The sequence below is a fragment of the Lissotriton vulgaris genome, chromosome 6 (assembly GCF_964263255.1).
Source record: "Lissotriton vulgaris chromosome 6, aLisVul1.2, whole genome shotgun sequence".
Taxonomy (NCBI): Eukaryota; Metazoa; Chordata; class Amphibia; order Caudata; family Salamandridae; genus Lissotriton; species Lissotriton vulgaris.
The window spans coordinates 497,623,145-497,650,994 of record NC_141694.1 but is presented as its reverse complement, the minus strand read 5'-3'; the positions used below and the strand labels follow the sequence as shown (position 1 = coordinate 497,650,994).

Below are 27,850 nucleotides of genomic sequence, written 5' to 3'. Positions count from 1 at the left end.
GCTAAATTAGAAGAAAGTGATAAATATATAGATCCATAAGTACATTGAAAGTATATAGATACAGATATATAAAGGAAGTAAGTATATTTAGATTAAATATATTGATAGAGGCACAGGATGAGAAATAGGGTAGTGCATTGGATATGCTTTTTCAGGAGAAAAGTAGCAGACACACAGATCCAAGTACATGGAAGGTACATAGATGCACAATGAAAGTATGTACATTTTGACCAAAGATGATTTTTATTTATTGATTATTATTATTATTTTATTTTTTATTTTCTCTTAACAACAAAATTATTTTACATGTTTTATAAAGTAATACACAAAGATAGGTACATATCTATAGTGAAAACAAATGCTTATATACAGAGGGATATGCTGTAAATTTCTGTTTCCTTATGGTGCTTATGTGGGGAAGAGCCAGATCTTGAGTAGTTTTCTGAAGATAAGGTGGTTGTCGGTGGATCTTATGTTGGGGGGTAAAGAGTTCCATAGTTTGGCTGTTTGAACAGAGAATGATGTGCCACCTATGTTTTTTTTTCTTGTATGGTGGGATTTGAGGCGAGATGCTCCTTTAGAGCTGAGGTTCCTTTGTTGAATGTGTTTGGTGATTTTATTCCTGATGAAGAGTGGTCCTATTCCATGTATTGCTTTGTGGGTAATACAAAGCAGCTTGAACGTGGATCTTCTGGCAACCGGTAACCAATGCAGGGCTTTCAAGGCAGGGGAGATGTGGTCTCCTGGTTTGATATGCAAGAGTAGTCTGGCAGCCAAGTTCTGAATCCGTTGTAGTCTTTTCATGGTCGTTAAAGGTGATCCGTGGTAGAGCCTATTGGCGTAATCGATTTTGGATAGAACAAGGGAGATGGTAGCTTGGACCTTGTGTGGAAATCCCAAATGAGGGAAAATTCATTGCAGTGTTTTTATAGTAGCAAAGCTTGATCTTGCTAGTTTATCCACTTGGACATTCATCGACAGCTTGGAGTCCATGGTAATTTTAAGGTTTCTTACTTCCTTTGATACTTCAGGCAGTGATCCGAGTTTATCAGGCCATGCGGCAAGCGGGTTGTAATTTTTCCAATCTCCACACGTGAGCATTTCAGTTTTTGAAGCATTCAATTTGAGATGTCTCCAAGTCATCCACTGATCCACGGCTCTGAGGCAGCTGAAAATTGGTGATTTTCCAATGTCTTTGGGGCATTCCAGTGGAAGGAATATTTGCGTGTCATCTGCATAGTTGTAGCACGGGAGGTGAAATTTATTGAACAGTACTGGTAAAGACTTCATGTAGATGTTGAAAAGCATGGGCAAGATGATAGAACCTTGAGGGACCCCTGCTTTTGTGGAGTACGGTTTGGATGAGAAAAGTGGGGTGTGGATGACATTAGTTCTGTTTTGAAGGTAGGACGCGACCCAGTCTAGAGCAGTTCCCTCATAAAGTCTTTGTTTCAGAGTGTCATGGTCAACCGTGTCAAAGGCAGCTGAGAGGTCCAGGAGGAGTAGGGCAGCAACCCCGTTGCGGTCAACTGTATTCTTTAGGTCATCCCAGATTGCAAGGAGGGCAGATTCAGTGCCTCTTCCCAGACGGAATCCTGTTTGGAAATCTGAAAGTATGTCATTCTCTTCAATGAATTGTGACATCTGGGCGAAGGCTGCTCTTTCTATCAGTTTGCCCAGGAAAGGTCCATTTGTAATGGGTCTGTAGTTGTCAGGGTTCAGCGGGTCCAAGTTTGTTTTCTTCAGTAAAGGGCGTATGTATGACTTTTTGAGTTCTTCTGGAAATATTCCAGTAGTTAAGGAATCGTTGATGATTCTTCTTACTGGAATGGCAGCAGAGGTTGTTAAAAGAATTATCTTGAAAGTTTGTGTCGGACAGGGGTTAGAAGGGCTGCCGGAAGGCCTGCTTGCTATGACCAGGTCCATAAATTCATCGTGTGAGATGTGTTGGAAGGAACAGAGAGGCTTGATTAGAGCATTCTTGGATAGTTGTTTTGTACAAGGGTTAGTACTGGTGCTTTGTTTCTGTTTTAAGTAAGAGTCCAATGTGTCTGCTTTGTCCGTGTAATGATTTGCCAGTTTGTCTGTGAAATCTTGAGTAACAGGATGAGTTCCTTCTAGGCAATTTGTTTTTTGAAATTAATTGAGTATTTTATAGAATTCTTTATTTGCACATTTAGCGTTTTGAATTCTGTCTGAATAGTACCTTTTCTTAGCTTTTTTGATAGCCGACTTATATAATCTGTTAATTTTTTGTAGGTGAAGTTTGTCTTGTTTGGCATTTTTTTGAGCCAGGTACATTGCAGATTTCTAATTTGTTGTTTTATGTCTTTTGTTTCTATGTTTCTCCAAGGCGCTTTTTTTCTTTTGTGTAGTTTTGAGTGGTATCAGGATGTCAAAAGCTTCCTGTAGCCACTCATATAGATTCTGAACAGAATTTATGGTTTCCAGATTTATACTGGATGTTAGTTGTGTTTCCAAGTGTTCCAAATTGAGTTTGTTCTACGGCCGATAGGTGGATGGATGTAAGGTAGTTTTAGGTGAGTCGCTTAGTGTTGTTTTATGTTGGAAAGCAAGCAGGTGGTGGTGTAAAAAGGGAAGTCCAAATTACCCTCGATGCCCAGGCTGCTGGCGCAAGACGCCTCTTAGTTTCCATGCTGAATAATTACCAAATAAAGAGACGGGCGCTGGAAGCAGGAATCAAGAACAGAGTGTTCGAGGCATATGGGCTGCAGATGGTACATTATGAATAGATCGCCATCTGGTGTTGGGCTCGGATGATTGCACTTTGTTTTTCTCTTGGAGAGTCTTTTGTCTCTTGGTGACTCCTCCCTTGGTTGGTAGTGCGCATGGGCATCGGCTCCATCCTTAGATTGTTTTTTTTCCGCCATCGGGTTCGGATGAAGATCGAGACGCTCCAGATCAACTTCAGAAAAAAGTGATTTTCGGCGCGTATTCCCTTTCCAATTCGACGGTATTGTTATTCGAACGCGTTCATTTCCATTCCGACGCGTTACAAATTTAAAATAGAAGAGAAAAACTTGGATCTACGTCGAAGAACAGGAGGCCTTTCTCGACGCAGTCCAGCCCGGAGTCCATGGAAAGGACTCCATTCAAAAAATGTCCAACGTGTGGTGCTAAGTTCCCACACAAGGACCTACACGAGGTGTGCAACCTCTGTCTATCGCCTGAACACGAATCCAGGGACTGCGAAGCCTGCGCAGCATTCTCCTCCAAGCTAACGATTAGAAATCGTCGAGCTCGAAGACACGAGGTTTCCAGAATGCAGGCGGAAGCGATCCCGGAGCTGTTCGGTGACGAACAAATCGAGGAAGAAGAGGACCAGTCGGGGTCGGAAGGGGACCAGTCGGAGGTTGAAGAACTCATCGACCAACAAACCGTGAGTGACGACGTCCCCTTACCGAAAAACCGACCCCGTGCGGTAACGACCCCGCCCTCGGGCCCGGTCAAACCGCTGAAAAAAGTTTCCGACGCCCCGCCCTCGGGCCCGGCAACGAAACCGAAACTGAAACCGAAACACTCGGACTCCCACCATGTCGGATCCGAGAAAAGGGCGACATCGACTTCGGCACCGAGGCTACATACAAAGGAGAGCTCGGTATCGAAACATTCCATGTCGAAACATAAATATGACTTATCGCCCAAGAGACACTCGATACCAAGAAAGTCGGAATCGAGCAGACATTCGGTGTCGAAAACAACAAGATCTGACGATCGAAAACAAAAGCACCTCTCGGAACCAGGACCCTCGGTACCGATTCAGGAGCAACAGACAGATCCCAAACAAAAGATCTTGTTTATTGATCCACAAACTGGGAAAGTGGTCACGAAGAAGAGAAAGAGTGAACAGTCAGAAGATAAACCTCTTCCTTCGAAAAAGAGAACAATGGGGACGAATATAACTCCTCCTGCTTCTCCTCGTCCTAGAGTAACACCCTCTTCTCCTATTCCTCACAATAGGCCAAATATCCCTACACCTTCCACACCAAGACCAGCTACACCTCAGTCAGATGTAGACAGTGATCTAGGGGAGGGAGAACCTCAAGGGGATGACGAAACTATCCCAGATGAGGAGGATCCATGGGAAAATTATGATGTAGGGTCAGATGAGGACAACGACCCAGAGCTATATCCCTCAAAACCTTCACCACCTGATGATAACACAGGTTTTGTGCAGCTCATTAATAGGGCAGCAAAATATCACAAACTAGATATGCATACAGAACCTCAAATAGAGGATTTCTTGTTAGAGACTCTACCTAATGCACAGAGAACATCAGGTACTCTTCCTATGTTGAAGGGTCTTCTTACTCACACAGAGGAAATATTCGAAAACCCAGTGAGAGCCAGGGTGTTAAACCCAAGAATCGATAAAAAATACAAAGCGGCTCCAAAGGACCCAATATTTATTAGAGGGCACGTACCTCTAGACTCGCTGGTGGTCTCAAACGCTCGTAAAAGAGCAAACTCATTATCTACAGGAGAGGCTCCTCCACCAGATAAAGAGTCGAAGTTAATAGATGCATCAGGCAAAAGAGTAGCATCACAGGCAGCGAATAGCTGGCGTATAGCCAATACACAGGCACTACTCGCACGTTACGACAGGGCACATTACGATGAGTTAGAGAAACTTCTCACACATCTCCCAAAAGAACATCAGAAGAAGGCAGACCAATTAATACAGGAAGGTAAAATAATAACCAATACTTCCATTAAATGTGCATTAGACGCAGCAGACACTGCAGCAAGGTCGATTAACACTAGTGTCATGCTAAGAAGGCACGCATGGCTTAGAATCTCAGGATTCAAACAAGAAGTACAAACAGCCCTACTGAACAAACCATTTGATCAGAAGACATTGTTTGGTTCAAGCACAGACGAGACATTAGAAAAAATGAAGAAAGATACGGAAACGGCTAAGTCAATGGGAGCATTGCAACAGCCAACACACAGAGGTTCCTTTCGTAGATCCACCTATAGAGGGGGCTCAAAGAACACAGGAACGAATCAGCAATCCACATCTTTCACACCAACATCACCCAGAGGTAATTCAAGAGGCAGTTACAGAGGTAACAACAATAAGGGAAGAGGCCGCGGAAATAATAACAACCGCAACGCCTCAACACCAAAACAGTGACTTCATAGAACTCCCCCCAGACCACATAACACCGGTCGGGGGACGTCTATCACAGTTCCTACCTGTCTGGGAAAACATCACGTCAGACAAATTATCCAACATGGTTATTGCCTAGAACTCACAGCTACCCCACCAAACATCCCCCCCAAACAGCGTCCAATGAGTCAAGATCATCTGACATTGTTAAGAGAAGAAGTACTAGCACTTCTACAAAAGCATGCAATAGAGAAGGTCCCAAAAGATCAACAGGGCACAGGAGTAAACTCTCTATACTTCCTGATCCCCAAAAAGGACGGGTCCCTAAGACCAATATTAGACCTCAGACCTCTCAATGCTTACATAAATTCGGAGCACTTCCACATGGTCACGCTCCAACAAGTACTCCCTTTACTGAAGAAAGGGGACTTTCTTTCTACACTGGATCTAAAAGACGCTTACTTTCATATCCCAATTCACAAAGCCCACAGAAAATACCTAAGGTTTGTGTTAGAAGGACAACACTATCAGTTCAAAGTCCTTCCGTTCGGTGTCACAACAGCACCGAGAGTTTTCACAAAATGCCTAGCTGTGGTGGCAGCACACCTAAGAAGACAACAAATACATGTCTTCCCATACTTGGACGATTGGCTAATAAAGGCCAAGTCAAAGGAAGAATGTCTTCACAACACACAGAAGACAATTCAATTGCTGCACCACCTAGGGTTCACGGTGAACTACAAAAAATCACACCTACAACCAAACCAGATTCAGCAATACCTGGGGGCTACAGTAGACACAGAAAAGGCAATAGCATACCCCAACCCAGTCAGAGTACAGACAATGGTCGGGTTAATACAAAGATTCCAACCACAACACTCACTACCAGCACGAGTGTTTATGCAACTATTAGGCATGATGTCCTCCTGCATACTGCTAATACCACATGCCAGACTACAAATGCGCCCACTACAAGAGTGTCTAGCGACACAGTGGAATCAGGCTCAAGGTCAGATTACAGATCTGGTGTTGGTAAACGACCGGACGTATCGCTCTCTGAAGTGGTGGAACACAGAAAACATTTCCAAGGGACGGTCGTTCCTAGAACCAATTCCACAAGTGATAATAACAGCGGACGCATCGCTCTCCGGATGGGGAGCGCATATGGACAGATACACAGTACAAGGGAAGTGGAGTGTGCAGCAAAAGAAACTGCACATCAACTACCTAGAACTATTAGCAATATTTCTAGCACTAAAAGCTTTCCAAATGCAAATAACAGGCAAAGCGGTCCTGATCAGAACAGACAACATGACTGCAATGTATTATATTCAAAAACAGGGGGGGACACACTCTCTCCAACTGTCCAGACTAGCACAGGACATATGGAGATGGGCCATTCCTCAAAAGATCTACCTGTTAGCGGAACACCTACCAGGAGTTCAAAATCAAATAGCAGACATCCTAAGCAGACAGTCAGAACAAGTACACGAATGGGAGCTGCACGACCAAATACTACAGCCATTCTTCCAAAAGTGGGGGCACCCAGAGATAGATCTGTTTGCCAATCATCAGAACGCAAAATGCAAAGAATTCGCATCCAGGTACCCACACCAAAGGTCCCAGGGCAATGCACTGTGGATAAATTGGTCCAACAGATTTGCTTACGCGTTCCCTCCTCTACCACTAATTCCATTACTGGTTCGGAAACTGCAGCAACATTCAATGACAATGATACTAGTGGCACCCACGTGGGCAAGACAGCTGTGGTTCACCACGCTGCTACAACTCTCACAAGTACCACATCAAAAGTTAAGGTTACTACCCATGCATCTTACACAGAACCATGGAGAAATAATGCACCCAGATCCCAAACAACTGAACCTAGCGATCTGGCTCCTGAGGTCATAGAGTTTGGGTATTTAGATTTACCACCAGAATGCATGGAAATCATTAAACAAGCAAGACGTCCTACCACCAGAGCATGCTATGCAGCAAAATGGAAGAGGTTTGCTATACACTGTAGCAGTAAGCACATCAACCCTCTGGACGCATCCACTAAACAAATCATTTGCTATTTATTACACTTACAGCAATGTAACTTAGCATATACCTCTATCAGAGTTCATCTCGCAGCCATAGCGGCGTACCTACAAAACAGGCAACATCTGTCACTGTTTAAAGTACCAGCAATTAAAGCTTTCATGGAGGGACTCAAAAGAGTCATTCCACCAAGAAGACCACCTTCCCCAGTCTGGAATCTCAACATAGTGCTTACCAGACTAATGGGGCCACCATTTGAACCTATGCATAGGTGTGAAATACAGTTCCTCACATGGAAGGTAGCCTTCCTCATAGCTATCACGTCACTTAGAAGAGTAAGTGAACTGCAGGCTTTTACGATTCAAGAACCATTTATGCAGCTACACCAAAATAAAGTGGTTCTTAGAACAAACCCAAAATTCTTACCGAAGGTTATTTCTGCATTCCACATCAATCAGTCAGTGGAATTACCGGTTTTCTTTCCAAAACCACAAACAGTAGCTGAAAGAGCCCTACATACACTGGATGTTAGAAGGGCCATATTGTACTATATAGAAAGAACACAAACTTTCAGAAAGACAAAACAGCTATTTGTTGCGTTTTCTCCCACACATAAAGGCAATCCCATCTCCAAAGCGGGCATTGCCAGATGGATTGTAAAATGCATTCAAATATGCTATTTAAAGGCAAAGAGAACATTAACTGTTCTTCCTAGAGCTCACTCTACACGTAAACTAGGAGCATCTATGGCATTTCTGGGAAACATTCCACTAGATGACATATGTAAAGCGGCTACCTGGGTTACACCGCACACCTTCACAAAACACTATTGTGTAGATGTGCACACAACACAACAAGCTAGAGTGGGACAAGCAGTATTAAAAACATTGTTTCAGACAGTTGCAACAGACACGGGCGACCACCGCTAGGGAGAGAACTGCTGTATAGTCTATTCATAATGTACCATCTGCAGCCCATATGCCTCGAACGGAATATGCTACTTACCAGTATGCATCTGTTCTTGGCATAGAGGGCTGCAGAGTGGTACATGCCCTCCCAGCCTCCCCGGAAACCTGTGTCTGTTCCAACATTATCTTATTTAGATACACTTACATGGGCACTCTTATCTGTATTCTACTATACTACTCCATCTAACCCTACTATGGCAAAACAATCTAAGGATGGAGCCGATGCCCATGCGCACTACCAACCAAGGGAGGAGTCACCAAGAGACAAAAGACTCTCCAAGAGAAAAACAAAGTGCAATCATCCGAGCCCAACACCAGATGGCGATCTATTCATAATGTACCACTCTGCAGCCCTCTATGCCAAGAACAGATGCATACTGGTAAGTAGCATATTCCTTATTACTCATGAGGAGAGCCTGTCATTTCGGACACGAAACACAGTGTCTTTCGGGAGGTGCTCTAACAAGTGAGCTGAGACTCCGTCTTTTATACTTTACAAAACACTTGGCATTACAATCACGACATTGTGAAACAAGGAAAAGACATCATCATAATCCTCGTGTCAATCCTACCCCACATGTGTTCACAATAGGGACCCTTGACCTGCTGATAAGAGGGGAGGGCAATCACGCAGCTGAGTGTTCCGTCAACTGATTAGGATGTGTGCCTGATCGTATCCCAAGGGGTGGTGAAGCCAGGATCAATAGTGGGTTCTTTGAAGAGGAGTGACTCCATACCATAAGGGGCAATAAACAGTATCTTCCGGCTTAGGCGATGGCCTCGGACATGTGTGGACAGTCCATCGCGGAGGGAGGGTTTATTAACAGAGGGGTTATTCATAAAAAGAAAGGAGGTGTTGGTCAGGCGCGGCCGGGACTCCCAAGGACAGGGTCTTGCAGAAGAGGAACGTTTATGACTTGTCCATGTGAGGGAGGGGGGGGGGGAGCCAGGGTGCGCACAGGGACAGAGTCGCACAGAGAGAAAGGTCTTGTGACCTGTACATGAGAGAACAGGGGCAGTCAGATACAGCTGGGGGGTTATGTCAGCTGAGACGAAGGATGCCTCTTCAAGAGGAAATGGGGGGGTTTGCGTGGATCAAGCAGGAGGGTTGCCTTTCATAGCAGGGTCGTGCAGAGAGAGAGAGAGTGTCATGGTCTATGCATGTGAGAGGGGGTTTAAGACACGCGCAGGAGGGAAGCCGGGGATTCCAATGGGCAAAAGGCCATGGTGCCTAGAATGGCTGTCACGTACATATGGGTACGGGCTTTTACTGGCGGAGTGATGCGGTCAATATTTTATGGTAATCATGGTGCTTACAGGGAGAGGAGTGGGGAAAAAGGGAAATGAACGCTGTTTATGTATATCAATTTCTCAAATTTCCACAGTCGCCCCTTTTTACATTACAGAGTTCATTTTTGTAATTGATGGGGTTACAGATAGACAGGCATCGTTGAAGAATTAGCATTTGTCAATACTAACATTTGGCTTATAATCATGGACAGTTGATGTGATGGGCAGAATGCAGCACATAGGAAATTTCATTTGTCGAGTTCCTATCATTTCAAAAGCACTACATAGCATAAATGTTTCTGACTTAAAAAATGTGACCAATGAACATTTTGACCAAGTAGTTGAGGGCGGAATTCAGTTCAATACACAAGATCTCTTCGTCACAGTGTCTTTTTAGAAGCGAGCCATCACTGGTAGGCTCTAGTCCGTGTCCTTTCGTTGGCGCTGTTGAGCACCGGCGGTGGAGCTATAGGTCCATCTCGGGTCCATCCTTACGCGTTGCAGGGTGCAGTCAGTCCTCTGCTGTTAGACCAAAGTCCTGTTCCCTAACCAATCCTTTTAGTGGCGCCTTATGCTCGGCACCCATATTCCTGCGGCGTACCCTATTTCCACCTGGATGTTGTTCTTCCTTTCGACAAGAAGTCATGTGGAAAAGAGGGTGTGTGGTTTCGATAGTCGTTGGGAGTGAGAGGGCGGAGTGGGGGCAGATTTTCCTGGGACACACCAAAGGGACCAAGGGAGCAAATGATGACAAGCAAGCAAGCCCATCAACCGGGCTTGAAGAGGGGGACGGAAGCCCCAGGCACGTGTGGGTAGGCAGACAAAAGGCTTCAAGACAGCCCTTCATCCTTTCGTTTTACCACATTGGAGAGTGCTGTCTCGTCCCGTATTCTTGTCGTGCTGGCGCTCCACCTTTGGTCGATGTCGCATGTGTCCCATGATCTGCGGCCAGGCTGTGTGTCACGTCCGACCCTTCTCCTCCGGTGATCGTATATCTTTGAAATAGGTACAAAACAAGCTTTAGAGAACTGGTCAGGGGAAGACATTTTATGCACGTGAATTCCTCCCTCAGTCCTTCGCATTTGGGAGGTACGCCCATTGGTCACAGTCAGAAGTTCATTTACCAAGCAGTGCGTATGTCAGCATTCCTACTGAATTCATGCCAAGTTTTATTCATTGTCTTATACATGCCACATATAAAGAAAAGTCAGACTCTTATCAACTGTGCATTTCATCAAACTCAACATTTCGGAACCTCCAGGGAGACTCGTTTTTCTAACCATAGCCTTAACAGTCTAACATTTCCCTTCAAGGCTGGCTAACCCTTTCAAATATGGCAGGGGCGCTATCATCAAGAGTCAGGTAAAACATGTTTTTCTCGAGGGACGACAGTTACTCATGGTTATCATATTTATATCCGGGACAGCAGCTGGTGTTTATCAAATGGGGCTGGGACGCTTCGGGCATTCGCGCTTGGGTGCAAAGGGGGTGGGGCAATCTGGACGTTGGGGGTCAATCTAGGCGTTGGCGTTTGTCTCTGGTGCGCCGACAAATAAGGTGCCATTGACATATAGTTCCCTTTTTAGGGGGGCCAGATTAGGGGACCTTAGTCGTCTCACCTGTCCTTTCTTTCTTAGCCAATTCGAGTTCATTCATTTTGTAGAAAGGAGAGGCAGTAATATGGCAAATCACAATCATTTTATTTTCTGTCAATTTCACTGAACACCTTTGTGTTCACAGAATATCCAATCAGACTAGTGCCAGCGGGGCACAAAGTATATACACAAAGGAAGATGGAACAGGGGGACTCTCGTAGAGAGTGAGAGTCGTCCGCAACCTAAACGAGCTATTCAGTACACATATGACATGTAGAGAGAGAGAGAGAGAGAGAGAGAGAGACGTGTACGGTAATAGGTCATTTAGTGCGCTCACAACACAGAACAACAGGGGTCAGGTAACACGCGAACACAGACAGGGGGAAGACATAAATCCGTACATTACATACACACAAACTCAGACAAGGGAAGACAGTACATGTTTTACATACAAAAGCGTTCAACACAAAACAGTTGTTGGCCAAACGGAAATCTCCTTGCGCATACTGCGCATTTTTAATATCCTATTTGTCCATGGGCTGAGTTCTTTTTACCTTTCCTCCTTCTCTTCTCGTTTACTACTTCTGCGAGCGCTCCCAATTGCCAATACTTACACCTCGGTCAGCCGGTCAGAAATTAACCTGGTCGGGTTATTGCCCATAGGTGGATCTTAAACCACTTTTGATTTTCTTCCTTTGGTTGGATGTTCTCCAGGCTGAGGCAACAGAGGGTATTGATCAGGAGAACAGTCAGGTAGCTTGGTTATATCTATAAGAGGGTGAGAAGGGGGTGGTACATTTTCAAACATCAACAATATTTCTAACTCCCCAGACGGGTGGTGCCTGGGTACCCTTACCTCAGGACTTTTCCTTGTCCCTTCCCTATCTAATTAAACGTCATAATCGCGTCATCTAGCGTGCTAATGTCGAGTCAATTTCCGTCATACAGTACCCGTCAGGTTTCTATGTCAGTCCATCCTCCCAGTCGTTACGTTCTAACGGAGGAACAGTCATATCTACGTCTACGTCTGTCAAAGCTTGTTAGCATAAGTACTATGCTCAGATCCCCTTTTTCTCCTTTTGTCGGTCGCTCGATCGTCGCCTTTCCATACTTCAGCCGACGGGACCTGCAGAAGGGAGGAGAAGAAGGGGGGTGGGGGCAGCATTCAAAAACACATCAGCGCGCATAAATCCGAAAATGTTTTTACCTACCACATACTCGACCTATCTCCCTGTGGTGCATTCTTTACCATCTCGGCATTTAAGCCCAGAGGGACCAGCAGTGTCAGATAGATAATCATCGATGGTCTGCGGATCTACAGGCATCACACGATCGTGGCCTTATAGGTCGTGTGCAAGGGTGGCGGTCAGGTGGTATTTCTGTGGTGTCGCTCAAGGGCGTCGAAAAACACCTTTTCGGCTGCCTGCGATACATAGTGTAGCTGCTAAATACCGGGCCTTTTTAACCTTCAACCTTAGTCCTACTGCATGTATTTTGCCTATGCCGATGGCAGTGGTCATACATTTCAACAACATTCATAAATATAAACGCTACGATAATATTTGCGTGTTCAAAAAGATTTTAATGAAAAAGGTTGGCGCACAAAATGCGGGCCTACAACCCAGTGGGCCGGCTACGGAGAATAAAGTTGGTGGTCATTCATTTCGTAAAGTGCAGCAGTGAAATAAAATCATATCGAACTTTCCTATACTGCAAGTATGATGCATGCCAATAATTCAATTTTTCAATAATTTTATCTCGCTGTCCAACGATTATTCAAGATCTAATATTTACCAATTCATTGTCCAAATGCTCAATCAGTTCCTATTTCATACCAATTCATTGCTTTCAACACATAATTAGTACCCACTCTAAATCAGCTCATTGTTCCAGCACATAATCAATATCCATCTTATATCGCTTTCTTTTCCAAGCACATACTCAATATCCTTCTTATCTACTTTCATTGTCCAAAAACTGCATACATATCTCGGGGCATCAAAGCTGCGCAGTCAGGTTGCAACAAGGTTTATTTAAAAAGTCTCATTTTGTGTCGGCGCCATTTTGGGCGAGGTCAGGCAAGTCCCTGCATAGTCATATTGCCTCCACTGACTCGTAGTAGGACCAGAACCTTCCGTTGGTGGTTTCAAAAGTTTTTCGCAATGGGTTAACAGTTTAGCAATATGGACCATCAGTCAAAGAGTGGGGAGGGCGGTAACAATTTTTCCTACCGGGTCATTCAGGTGTTCCTCCGGAACTGAACAAGTCTGTGCCTTGGCTGTATTTTAGCCATTTCCAAACTGAGGCTAGCGCAGGCAGGAGTGAGCCGATGTCGCTGTTCCCAGTGAGGGGGACGGGGGCGCCCATGCAGAGGGATCGGGGTGCCCCCCGGCTCTCATAGAATCTTCAAAGTTGAGGAGAGAAGGCATGGGGCGTGTGCCCGTCCTGGGAAAAAGACCGCTTTTCGATGTTGACCCTCTTTAGGCAAGAGCATTGGGGTGTCGCTGGAAGCCTCCACCTGGAGGGAGGTGGGGGAGGGTTGTTCGCGCCGCCTCCCCCTTCCAGCGACCCCGCGCCGTTCTTCGGCTCCAGCGCTTCGGTATTGGCCGTGCCAGCCATTGGAGATGGGGGGGGTGGTCGGTGGCTGAGGCAAGACATCCCCCCCTTGACATGTGGCGGGACTACCTGCAACTATCCAGGCGTTGCCGTGTGGCTGGACTACCTGTCACTCTCAGGCGTTGGCATGTGGCGGGACTATCTGCAACTGTCAGGCGTTGAGTGTAGTTGCAGCCATTATAGCTCAAAGAAATGCCGCCATCCTCGCTTTGGCTTCGGCCTTCGACGAAAGCCGGATCAGGTGAGAGAGAGGGTGTGGGGGGGGTGGTCGGTGGCCGAGGCAAGACAGCCCCCCCCTCCCCCTGTGGCCTGCAGGGCAGCAGAAGAGGGAAAGGGGAGACCTCCATGATTCCTCGGGCCGTCCGTCCTACAGCCTCCCCCTTCGACCGTGGCCAGCCGAGCCCTGCACGCATCGAGGCCTCGCCTTCCGGATGGGCGTAACCGCGGACCTGTTGCACTTCGGGAGCTTCCGGAATGGGGGTAGGTACCTATTCAATTGTATCTATTTCATGTGACCGTTATTTGGGCGTAGTGGGCAATAAGGCAGACATGTTGGGAGCGGGATTAGGCAGCGGAGCCTAGCTACCTCGTGGCTATTTGTGCTGTCAAACTTTTCGCCATTTTATATTTCTTATTACGAACTCTTTCTAATGTTTCTTATTTTTAGTGAAGTCGAAAGCTCATCAGGGGGTTACTGACTTAGCCCGATTTCTTTTTATTTTTCCTTCTTTTCCTTAGCGTGTTTCGAGCTAAAGTTTTCTGTTAGTAGGGTACGGTGATCACTTCATTTTTATATGTCCTTTCACTAGGGGTACTCCTGGACGGACCAGGTGAGTTACCTCCAATAAATGGTCCGGGTGGAACTAGATTATCAATCAAAAGGGGAACATATATTCCTTCATTAGGGTATCATCCTGGACAGACCAAAGGATGTACTTCCACTTACTAGGGTAGTCTCCTGGACGGACCAGATGATCTACTTCCACTAAATGGCCCATGAGTGGGGAGCATATGTCCTCCATAAGGGTAGTCTCCTGGACGGACCATGCGAGCTACCCCCCAAATAAACAATCAGTGGGGAGTGGGTAGGACTGACGAATTCACAAAGGGGCATAACCTACCCTTTACTACTTGCAAAGACTAGATAGAATATTTCTATTCCACGTTGTTTGCAGGTAGAAAATACCTCAAACGAAACAATTCCTGGAACAACAATGTCCAGGCAACCAATCAATCAGTGGGGAGAAAAACAGGCATGACGGATTACAACGGGGACAAATGTCTGCATTACCTGCCCTTCGCTATCTGCAAAGGGAAACAGAATATTCCTATTCGTCTCTCTTTGTGGACAGGGAAGATCTCAAAGAGCAACAATCGATTATTAATCGTATTCAAACAATCAGTGGGGAGAAAAGTAGGCATGACGGATTACAACGGGGACAAAAGTCTGCATTACCTACCCTTCTCTATCTGCAAAGAGGGACGAACGTTCCTATTCGCAGCTGTTTGTAAACAGAGAATGTCTCGTTCTCAAGAAGAGAACCAATATTTCAAGTAGCATCCAAAGCTAAATGAACCAATAACCAAACAATATCAGTATTCAAATACCGATTCCAATACAATCAATCAAACAATCAGATGGATGAAACCATCCTACCAATCAGGCGTAAAACGCCCTACTTAATCTTACCCGGACCGGACCATACGGACAGTTCTTCGTCTTCCTCCTCCAGCGCCCGATTGTTCTCTTTCTCCATGCAGCATTCCTGTGGGATTCCAGTCAGGACAATAGGTCACTCGAGAGAGGTCCGTTCAGAATCGGTGAAGTTCTTTCGATCGGCAGCCGGGCGAGGGCCCTCTCAAGGCAGGTATACTCCGATCATTTAGATATTCACCTCATCATCTGGATCTCTTACTGGACCCCATGTCACTGATGGACCCCGCGTTGGGACGCCAATTGTAAAAAGGGAAGTCCAAATTACCCTCGATGCCCAGGCTGCTGGCGCAAGACGCCTCTTAGTTTCCATGCTGAATAATTACCAAATAAAGAGACGGGCGCTGGAAGCAGGAATCAAGAACAGAGTTTATTACTCATGAGGAGAGCCTGTCATTTCGGACACGAAACACAGTGTCTTTCGGGAGGTGCTCTAACAAGTGAGCTGAGACTCCGTCTTTTATACTTTACAAAACACTTGGCATTACAATCACGACATTGTGAAACAAGGAAAAGACATCATCATAATCCTCGTGTCAATCCTACCCCACATGTGTTCACAATAGGGACCCTTGACCTGCTGATAAGAGGGGAGGGCAATCACGCAGCTGAGTGTTCCGTCAACTGATTAGGATGTGTGCCTGATCGTATCCCAAGGGGTGGGGAAGCCAGGATCAATAGTGGGTTCTTTGAAGAGGAGTGACTCCATACCATAAGGGGCAATAAACAGTATCTTCCGGCTTAGGCGATGGCCTCGGACATGTGTGGACAGTCCATCGCGGAGGGAGGGTTTATTAACAGAGGGGTTATTCATAAAAAGAAAGGAGGTGTTGGTCAGGCGCGGCCGGGACTCCCAAGGACAGGGTCTTGCAGAAGAGGAACGTTTATGACTTGTCCATGTGAGGGAGGAGGGGGGGGGGGGAGCCAGGGTGCGCACAGGGACAGAGTCGCACAGAGAGAAAGGTCTTGTGACCTGTACATGAGAGAACAGGGGCAGTCAGATACAGCTGGGGGGTTATGTCAGCTGAGACGAAGGATGCCTCTTCAAGAGGAAATGGGGGGGTTTGCGTGGATCAAGCAGGAGGGTTGCCTTTCATAGCAGGGTCGTGCAGAGAGAGAGAGAGTGTCATGGTCTATGCATGTGAGAGGGGGTTTAAGACACGCGCAGGAGGGAAGCCGGGGATTCCAATGGGCAAAAGGCCATGGTGCCTAGAATGGCTGTCACGTACATATGGGTACGGGCTTTTACTGGCGGAGTGATGCGGTCAATATTTTATGGTAATCATGGTGCTTACAGGGAGAGGAGTGGGGAAAAAGGGAAATGAACGCTGTTTATGTATATCAATTTCTCAAATTTCCACAGTGGTCTGACCATGTGACTGGAGTTATAGTTTGAAAGGTAACTAGTTCAGTATTAGCAAAAATGACATCTAGGATATGTCCAGCGGTGTGTGTCGGATTGGGGACAATCTGATGCAGGTTGAATACGTCTAGGCCGGTGATTATTGTTTTTGGATGGGTCATATTGGTTTTATCGAACCAAATGTTAAGGTCACCAGAACGCATAGGTTGGAGTGTATTGTTATCAGGTTTGAAACTGTGTTTAGAAGTGCGTCTGGGAATGTTTCCTTGCTAGGTGGAGGTCTGTAAAGGAGCAGGAAGTTACAGGTGGAAGACGGTGTAGGATTGCATCTTGTTAGAAGAACCTCACAATTCTTTTTTTTTTAATTTAGATCCCCCCCCCACCGCCCCCCCCCCCCCCCGCCCAAACTTTTTCTGTTAAATCCAATACAATTTTTACAGTACAGAATTTTGTTTTCACACAGTTATACATATATAATACAACCATCTTCATATCTGGAAATAAAAAGAGAAAACAGAGAAATGGAGAAACAAGGCAAAACAGAATCTGATATAGCCCAATAAGGAGCCAGAAACAAGAAAACCGAGAAGTATGTCCACTCCCATAATTTTTAGTTCTTTCTGCTCTTCCACTGCTCGATGGGGAGCCAAATCCTACCCCCCAATATTCTTGCCCTTCTGCCTTTCCTATCGTAGATAGCTTTCTCCAGATTATATATGTATAGTATCTTTGCTATCCACATCTGAAACGTCGGTGCCGATTTATCTTTCCAGGCTTTCGCAATAATAAGTCTAAAAACTGCTGTAACCAAAAACAAAAATTCTGGATGTATATTATTATCTCCTATACTGATGCCTAATATTGTCAATTCGTCTGTTAATTTAGCTTTTAGCCCCAGAGAATTCTCCAAAAATTCCTCTATTGCCAATTTCAGAGTATAAAGCTGTGGGCATTGTGAAAACATGTGAGTGATGTTAGCGCTCGTTGAGTTACAGCGCGGACAAGTTATTCCAGTGTTACCCCCCCATTGTGCAATTCTAGCTGGTGTATGATATAACGAGTAAACAGTCTTGTAATGTTGGGTTTGTAATGTTGCTGAGAATAGAACGGTTCTACCTAGATCTAATGAGGCTTGAAGAGCTTCAGGGTGGGCCCTTACTTGTTCCACCCATTTATTGCTATATTTCTCCCTATCATCTGTTTTGTATACCTGTAATTCTGCATACAATTGTCTAATTGAGCACTGTAGACTGCTCCCCATATAGTCCATTATCCTGCAGCTTGTCATTCCTACTGATCCCCCCCTGTTTTGTATGAAAGTAGCTTCTTACTTGTAAGTATTTAAAGAAGTTGTTCCCAGGTATTTTAAATCTATATTGGATATCTTGAAATAGTAAGAACCCTCCTTTCACATCCAACATGTCTCCTAGTTTCTTGATTCCTCTGCCATCCCACTCTTTCATGACAACATCCCTAAAAATCTCTGCCGGAAGCTCGCTATTCGTGTATAACCTCAAGTATCTATTATACCTTCCCAATCCTAACTTCTTCTTGATTGCCCTCCAAATTTTGTATACTGCACTCAAAGTCTTAAACCTTGTATGTTTAAAATAGGCGAAATCCACTGTTGTAACTAAGGCATTCTCTGCCATTTTTCCCAACAGTGCTTCGTAGACGTTCTCTGGGCATGCTCCCTCATCCTGTTGATTACTTCCTCCTAAAAGCCCCTTAGAGTATTGCAGAACTGCCGCCCAATAGTAAAATCTAAAATCCGGTGCCCCCCAACCACCCTTCTCCCTTGATAGTGTCAGGAATCTATACGCCCTACGTGTCTTCCCCTGTGCCCAAATTAATCTATTCACTGTTGATTCTATTCTATTAAACCATGTGCCATCAAAGAATAAGGGAATTGCTCTAAACAAGTATAAAAATTTTGGGAAAGTAACCATTTTAATGAAATTAATACGCCCCATTAATGTCAGATGTAGATTGTTAACCCTCTCCATGTTTCTTCTAACCTTCCCTAACAGTGGTTCCATGTTAATCTCTACCAGTTTCCCTAACTCCGCGGTCACCCTGACTCCCAAGTACGTTGCTTCCGGGACTACTCTTGTGTCTACAAATGTTGAATATCTGTTCTGTACTACTTGTGTCTTCCCTCTATTTATGAGATACCCTGAGAACGCGCCAACATTTCTCGCCTCCTGTTCGATTTCTATCAGCGCCCCCTCCGGTGCTGGTGTTGTGATAGCCACATCATCTGCATAAGCAAATAGTTTGTAGTCTTTCTCATGCAATGTAACTGGGGGGATCCTGATATTATGTGTGAGTCTTCTTAAAAACGGGTCCAGATATATGGCAAATAGTAGAGGTGAGGCTGGGCATCCCTGTCTGGTCCCTCGCCCAATCTGTACCGTCTTTGAGTAGGATTTATTAATTCTTATCCTAGCAGTAGGGTGTTTATAAAGTGCCTGGATTGCTGTAATAAATCCCTTACCTATGCCTGCCCATTCCCTGGCTTTCCATAAATAAGCCCAAGAGACCCTGTCAAAGGCCTTCTCGGCGTCCAGAAAAATCGCCGCGACAGGGTCTCCTGAAGCCTCCGCTGCATCTAAGATAGTGATCATCTGCTTGGTATGTTGGGTAGTCCCTTTACCAGGTATAAATCCATGTTGTGCCGGGGATACCACTCTCTCTATAACCTTGCTCAGCCTATTAGCTAATGCTTTGGAAAATATCTTAGCGTCAGCATTTAACAAAGTAATTGGCCTATATGAGCCTGGTTCTGTTGGAGGTTTATCTTTTTTTAGGATCACTATAATGTCCGCGTTGGCCCATGATTGTGGGACTATTCTACCCCCCTGTGCCAGGCAGCAGATTGCCCACATGTCCTTATCTAACACATCCCAAAAGGTTTTGTAGAACTCTGCAGGTATCTGGTCTTGTCCTGTTGCTTTGCCCGATGGTAGATTAAATACTGCATCTCTTATCTCCTGGACCGTTAACTGCTCATCTAACTTATCCCTCTCCTCTGTGCGTAACCCAACCTGTGGTCCTTGTAATAAATATTCCGTGCTTTCTTCTTCTAGATTTCCAGTGCTTGTATCTTGTTCATATAAGACCTCATAAAACCTCCTAAACACCTCCTGTACCTCCTCCACCTTTTTGACAATTGTCCCAGTACTATCCCTGACTTCTTTTATCTCCCCTGCTGCTAGAGTTTGTCTGGTTCTAATTGCCAGCAGATGGCCAACCCTCTCATTAAATTCGTAGCACTTCTCTTTTTTTGCTAGATAGTTCCTTGCTGTCTTCTGCGCCAATGTAGTGCCTGTTTCTGCCTTCTGTGTTTCCAAAGCCAGTAAAATCTGTTCAAAAGGTTCTTGCCTACTTACTGCATCCACTAGAGCCTCTTCTAGTACCACCGAGGTTCTAATTGGATTTATTGTGCGGTGGGATTTCCCCCATTCTTATTTCATTTCATCCTACTTTTAAATTATTTTCGCCTTACTTCAGGATATTATTTCTGGCCCACCGAACTGACCACCACTTCCGGTCTAATCCTACTTGGCTTTTGAGTCCAGCCCTTCCTGCAAAAAGAACTCTGTAAGCATATTTAGTTTACGGATTTCTTCATCTTCCTCTCCATGTCGTGTCATAGCTCCTCTTCGTGTACGCTTCTAGATCGTGACATAAAACTGTCTACCTCTTGGAATCTCAGTACTTGTCTCAAACCTCTATACTGTGGGAATCCCACTTGGGGATTGCAAACACATATCTAAGTCGACCTTAAAGTAACATTTTCTTACCTGCAGTCACCTCCTTTCCCCCGCCTTGTATAATGTTTGTCATGTTGTAAATGGAACCATCTAGATCAGTCCTCTTAGGTCACAAGCTTTTATAAATAATATGTACACCAGTATGTGTTATAACAGATTTTAATTGTTGAGTGTATTCTGTGGTAGCTGTTGTATATCAGGATGTGTTATAACACTTTTTTATTGGTTGATCCTAGATTGTATTCTGTGTAAGTTGCTGTTTGTTAAGTTAGTCATATCCTGTCTATTGTGATCACCTATGTCTATATGTGCCATGTTGAATGTATATTTATGTATATATATGTTTGTAATTTTTACAGCCCTGACGAAGTTCCCAAAAGGCAAAAAAAGAGGAACGAAACGCGTTGGCTGTGCCTATGCTTCATGAACACTTTGTTGAATAAAGAAGAAGATACTTAAAATTACTATTTCTATTGACTTTATTTGAGTGCACCTTCCATTTTGTTCCTTGTATTTCAATAATTTGTACATCCCACGGCAGCGGATGTTGGAAGAGATTGCACCACCCTAACTTAAGAACTAAATGATCCGTAGTGCTTGACTTGGTCTGCTGCCTTTGGTCCTTTTGGTTTTATAACTTTAGTGATAAGTATTGTTTGCCTGAATACAACAGCTAGACCACCTCCTTTTTTGGCTCTACAATTTTGGGTGATTATTTGATAGCCTAGAGGAATGGCTTCATGCAGGACTGGAGCCATATCCTCTCCCAGCCATGATTCGGTTATGAATAGTATATCTGGTTTTGCATCGGTGAGAAGGTCGTAGATGTGATGCTTGTTTTTAGAGAGGGATCGAGCATTTATTAGTAGGACCTAACAACACTGCTGTAGCCCCCATCCAAACCTGCAACATCACACACTGTTCACTATCCTGCCACAGAAAGCCTTAAGGGCAGCGGGGGTGTGTCCCAGGGCCGACCCGGGGCACGCCCCGCCCTCACCCCATGCCCTCGATCCCACATAAAAGTCACAATAGAGTACCTGCCAGTCGCCAAGCGACAGGAGTTGTCAGTTCCAATAAAGAGCCAATGTCACGCCCCAACGCTATTCATTGAACAGATCATCCGCGGTTTGTGGTGTGACCGTCGGCCCTGCTGTGCTATCCACCTCCGAAAGTTCTCCTCCAGATTTTCTCTCCCCTTCCTCCGAATCCGAGTCCTCCAACAACTTCTCCTGCTGTGACCCCGTGATGATCGCAGTGGCAGCTAGCGCCCCCTTACGGTCCGCTGCCAACAGGTCCGCTCTCAACGCCTTCTTAAGTTTATTGCGTGTCCGGATGCGCTGAGACTTGCGAACCTGGGTCGGCCTCTGTTTCTCCTTTCCCCCTCTGTTCTGGCGGTCCAGACCTGCTCGGTATAACTCCAGCCATGACCATGCTTCATCAGGGGTCTGGAAAAATTGGGTTGTGCAATCAAGGATCACTCTCAGTCTAGCCAGAAAGAGCAGTGAATATTGTATCCCCTCTTCTCTCAGCTCTTTCTTCACTGCCAGGAAAGATGCCCTGCTTCTCTGGACTTCCTGGGTGTAATCCGGGAAGACCGTTACCGAGCTATTGTCCACCTGAAAGGGTTCCGTGGCCCATGCCCTTTGTATCAGTAGGTCACGATCTTTGAAATGCAGGAGCCTGACTACCATCGGTCTGGGGGGCCGGCCCTGCATGGGTGGGCGGGCAGGGACCCTATGCGATCTCTCAATCGAAAAGAATGGAGACAGGCCATCCGGGGCAACCACTGACTTGAACCAGTGTTCCATATACGCCACTGCATCGTCCCCCTCGACTCTTTCCAGAAGGCCTACTACCCTTACGTTGTTCCGGCGGTTGCGGCTTTCGGAATCCTCCGCCCGTTTCTCCAGCGTTGCCAGTCGGGTAAGTATGTCGGACAGTTTATGCTCTGCAGTGACCACCGCCAGTTTTAGTTCCTGGAGCAGCTGCACATTCTCCTTCACCCTATCAGAAAGTTTAGCATGGTCTGCTTTCAGCAAGCCCAGCCCCGTAGCCACCTACGCAATGTCCTGTTGCAGAGACTCTTTGGTCGCTGTAATCGCTTCCAATATGCTGTCCAGGCGTGTATTCAATCTGCGTTCTTGTGCCGACGTATCTGGGCTCTCTTGGAGAGTGCTGTCCATGTCCGGCATTGTCGCCTGGCCCTGCTTCCGCTCTGCCGCTGTTGCGCCTCCGACTGCGGCCATCTCGAGCCCCAAGTGCAGTGTCCCAATAGGGCCTCCAGATGGTTTATGTGGTTGTTTTACTTATGCGCCAGGCAGCGACGCCACCCGTGCTCCCAGACTCCTCACCATGCGTTTATCAGGCAGTGGCCATTCATTCTGGAGTGCAGGATGCACGTGCCTGAGGGGTTCTGTGCTGGTGCCCAAAATGGCCGACCTCCGTCTATCCCCTCCAGGAGTGGATCACCCGGCTCCGCTCGTTCACGGGGGCCCCCCCTGTAGACCCGCACCGGTCCGTCTCGGGGTCAACCTGTCCGCTACTCCGCGTTAGACGTGGGATCATCGTTCCCCAATTGTCAGCCCAGTGGTGGGGCATTGATCGGGGAAAGGAAACCCGATGACCCCAGTCGACCAGGGAGGCGTCCGCTCCAACCGGCCCCCCAGACAGTGCAGGGGTCCTCAGCCGCCCAGTGCCGCGGTCCCTGGTGACATCCAAGCCTGGCCCGTTTCTTTCACCACTTAACCGCAGCCTCGCTCTGATGGCAGGCGCCTACCTCCGTCCGTTGGAGGAGCTGGGTGCACTCCGCGCTGCAGTTGGCCTTTTTATTGGGAAAGAGATGAGTGGCAATGTGCTTGAGCATAAGGACGTCTCACAAAGCGACGGACTGGCTACCGACTTGGAGCGGACCAATACACTGTAAAATTTCTAATGCATGCTGCTTCCCCTGGCTTCTCAACCCCGGGATGTCTGGGAACCCATACGTGTGTACCTCACAGCTCATGCCACTTATGGTTCCTGAGACTCAGAGTGCGACCTCTTGATGGGTCAGAGACTCCACAATTGTTAACACACAATATGCATGTGTCACCGCAACGTATATGGCATCCAAATACATAAGAGGGGCAAAATGCGATGGTACAAATAGGACAACATGCCTGGCTGATGTTGAAATGATATGACAAATATATGACCTGTAAATGCGATTTTATTCTTTTCTTAATGTGGGAAATGCTCAATAAATGAGGCTTTAAAAAAACTTTTTCAGCAGGATTATCCTCGTCCCTGAAACCGGCCGCGATGGTCTGAACTTGTGAATTTACCCTGGTTTAGCAGGACCAGATGGCTCCGAATGACGCTCTGTGCGTTTAGGCTCTATACTTACCAGAAAACTTTAAAATTGTATATCTCCAGTTATACTGTTTGGAATTTTTTCGTTTTGGTCTAATTTTTTTCATTCTATTTTATTCTCTTTTTGTACATTGGTGTGGAATTTTTGTGTTCTTTTTTTCCATTTTCCACACATTGTGTTCTGCATAAATACTTTACATAATACCTCTGAGTTAAGCCTTGTTGCTTTTGTGCCAAGCTAGCAGAGAGATAAGCACAGGTATAGTTAGTGACTTTTTGACTTTTAATTTTAGTTCACCCTGCTAGGAATTTTGATTGTTGCTTGAGAAGGGTCTTCCCCATGAACCCTAATTTCTCACATTAGGGATATACATAGTCACTTAGTTCCAACACTTTTAGCATTTGTGTGGTGAGCCCAGACCTTATTCAGAAGGAAGTAATAGATACTTAGCTAGATTTGTGATGTTGATCCAGAGGTGAGTTGCATTGAATGTAGATATTAAATCTGCAGCAAAGGGTTAGCGAGTTCCACCCTAATTAAATTTGCAAGGTTCAGTTAGAGAATTACATTGAATATGGCTGGACCAGCAATAATGACAGACCGTCAAATACCTACACTGAGCAACAGAGCACAACCTAGCAGTGCCTTGACCACAACCAGAAAGCTGTTTAGTCCCGCTCAATGCAGGCAAAAACATGATGTTGTCTTTTCATCAGTGCCCCCTGAGACAAGGGGTTCAGCAATGTAAAGCATGATCTAACTTTGTGTTTTCTTCATTTCTTTTGCAGGGAAAAAAGTATGATTGGAATGCAGACACACAGGGCCTGATCCTTGGTTCCTTTTTCTATGGATACATCCTGACACAGATACCAGGAGGATATTTAGCCCGTAAATTTGGTGGAAAGCATCTCATGGGGTTTGGAATTCTTGGCACTGCTGCATTCACTCTTCTCACTCCGTTAGCTGCGGAACTGGGTGTTGGATATCTTATAGCAGTCAGAGCATTGGAAGGTCTTGGAGAGGTAAACAGTTACTATTTTCAAGTTATGCAAATGCTATTCAATTTGTAAGTCACACATTTTACAATTAGATTTTCAACAAAGCCCCATCTTGTAATCGGATCAAATCACATGCTGGCATGCAAAACACCCCTTCCTCCCATTCCTAACCCCTAAGCAAACCTGCCAGCAAGTACGCCAACTGAGACCCAGCTTCCAAATGGACACCATCCTCACATCTTACTTAGCAAAACGGTGACTGCCATGAAAACCAGAGCCGTCCATAAATGCAATTCACCTTCAGTGCAAACCATTTTTGTTTGTGCGCTGTACAAATATGAAGTGACTTCATCTTCAGAACATAATATATTAGGGAATATACTATGTTATAGCACTACCTTTTTAGGTCTGGCTTGACAGCCCAACTGTAGCTCTTCCATATGTGATCAATAGAAAAAGAGTTTTAAGGAGCAATACTGGCGAGGAGGTTTGGCTCCTGCAAAATGTTGATTCTCTCGAGAATGCACTTCGCTGCAGGTATCATTTATGTGTGATTTGTTTTTTTAGGTTTACAAGCACGGTTTGAGCACTGTGAAATAAGCTGGCTTTTCACTGGGCACGTTGTTGTTTCTGTGTTGATTTGGTTATAATTTGATTTGGTATTTCCTAATCTTCTGCTCCATCTTTGGGCGTTACTACCCTCGCGTTGCACTTTATTAGTGATATTGATAAAATAAAGTTGCCAAAATACCTTTAGGGATTGAGCATTTCTATGTTAAGATGGTCACTTGATGATATGGTGTATAATATCGTGACTATGTAGTCTGTAAAGAGATGTATATATGTAATATATGATTTATTTTTATATTCTTTAGGAAAATATTCTGTTGCCCAAGTCCTGAGGAGGCCTTAATAAGAACAGGCTGAAACGCGTCGACTGTTATCTATAATGGTACCACCAACAAAATATTGAATTTAGTTTTGAAAGAGTTTATGAGAGCCACAAGTAAAAAGGAAGCACAAAGGATTTTGACCTTCCCCGGCTCCATATAAATATGTTATGGTGACCAAGATAAAGGAATAAGGTCCAATAATTAAGTGCCATTTATTTCCTTGTATAAATAACTAGCAGCCCGCCCCAGCGTTGCCTGGGGCAGAAAGGGGCTGGGGGCAGTACACCCGCTCCCGCCCGACCCCCTCCCGCACCGACTCCCTCCCGCACCGACTCCCTCCCGCCCGACTCACTCCCGCCCCGACTCACTCCCGCCCCCCTCCCGCCCTGACTCACTCGCGCCCCCCTCCCGCCCCGACTCACTCGCGCCCCCCTCCCGCCGACTCACTCGCGCTCCGACATTTTCCTTTATTGCTGCCTCCTTCTTGCCTCCCACTGCATCACACAGTCTCGCACTGAACTTTCCCTTTCCTTACCTGTGCCGCCGCTCCTCACTGCACAGCCGCTCGTCACTGCACCGCTGCTCCTCCGTCGTCGTCATCACGCACATCGCGATCATCACGCACGTCGCGTCGCGGCCAGTGCTAGGTCCCAGCCGGCGCTACTTTCAGGGGACTACTTTGTTTACAAACTTAATTTTTTTAATTTACTTTTTTATTTTATTTATATAGCCTATGTCCATCTACACACCCTGACATTTTCATAGATGTATCGGGTGTGTAGATTGGCGCTGTGGTTCCAGAGTTTACCTGGCCAAAAGGTGCAAGTTCTCTCTTTATAATAGTAGTATAGATTGGGCATTGGAACCAAAAAAACGGTTCAAGAAAAAAACCCTTTACTTTTTTGTTTGTTTATATGTTTGTAGATAGTGTAGATATTGTACAAATATATATGTCTAAAAATGTCCAAAATGTTTTATATATGTAAAAAAGTAATTGAAAATTAGATAAAGAGAAAATTGACTTTTCTGAGAAATGAAAATTGATTTGGTTTACTAAAATAAGTTATAGAAACTAACTTTTGTTTTGTGAATTTATTGAATTGGTTGGATAGTGAATAGATGAATGATGAAAAAGTGGACCTGGAGATTAATTCATGAAGTATTGTCTAAAAAAACTGAAGACAGATAATTTTTTGTACCTGTCTTAAATTAATGGTCTTGGAATTGATACCATAGGCATCGTTTAAGATAATTTTGAGTTTAGAATCCCAGATGCCTTTTGTGGTTTAATGGGTTGCCCCTGTGATAAAAGGAGATTTGATTACACTTTATGAAGTGTGAGGGTTTGGGTTAGGATTTCATCCTATAAATCCATGACGTGGTTCTAAAAAATGACCTTATGTTTTTTATCTACACCTATCCTGGTCTAGTTGTATAAAACAATTTTTTGTTTATGGAGACTCAGTCACGTATATACACCATTAAAATATATTAAAAAAAAGATAGTTTGCGATAGATATGTCAGAACCTATTATTGTCACTTATAGTGAAGAGGAAATAAGTGCTTTATTGTCAAAAACTCCCTCACTTTTAAGTGGTGATAACACAGTGGCTCAAGTCACTAATGTTGATAAAATAGAAAATTGAAACTGCTAAAGAAAAAGAATATAAGAACACAGTTACATGCGCGGGTACTCTCCGAGCATTTAAAGAATAATACTATTCCGGTTGGCCTACAGGAAAAGAATATTCCGGTTATTTTTATAACTGATAAGACATACTTGAATAGATTTGGAGGCGTTGGTACGAAATTCTCAATTGATTGGATGGCCCTCTCAGTAGAGACGGCACTAAGACTCCATGAAGAAGAACTAAAAGCAATAGAAGAATTAGAAGAAGAAATATTGGGGACACAACAATTAAAGATGCAAAAAAATTGTTCAAGCCGCAGAAAAAACAATTGCAGATTTCGCTATTCATAATACCAACTTAAAGATCACCAAGGTGGCCAGAGACATTAAGAACTTTAAGATTGATGAAGTATAGCCTTTCCTAAAAGACGATTTTTTCACAAATAACAACCCCAACTCATTAAACTTACAATA

General features: G+C 45.0%; 1 protein-coding gene across 2 annotated transcripts in view; it reads left to right on the top strand.

The window, feature by feature from the left end:
- SLC17A5 (solute carrier family 17 member 5) overlaps positions 1–27,850 on the top strand; it is a 402,583-nt gene that overhangs the window by 103,189 nt on the left and 271,544 nt on the right. For both annotated transcript variants that reach the window (XM_086926504.1, XM_086926505.1), the window contains exon 3: positions 24,643–24,876. In XM_086926504.1, coding sequence (XP_086782630.1) covers positions 24,643–24,876 — 234 coding nt within the window. The remainder of the gene's footprint in view (positions 1–24,642; positions 24,877–27,850) is intronic.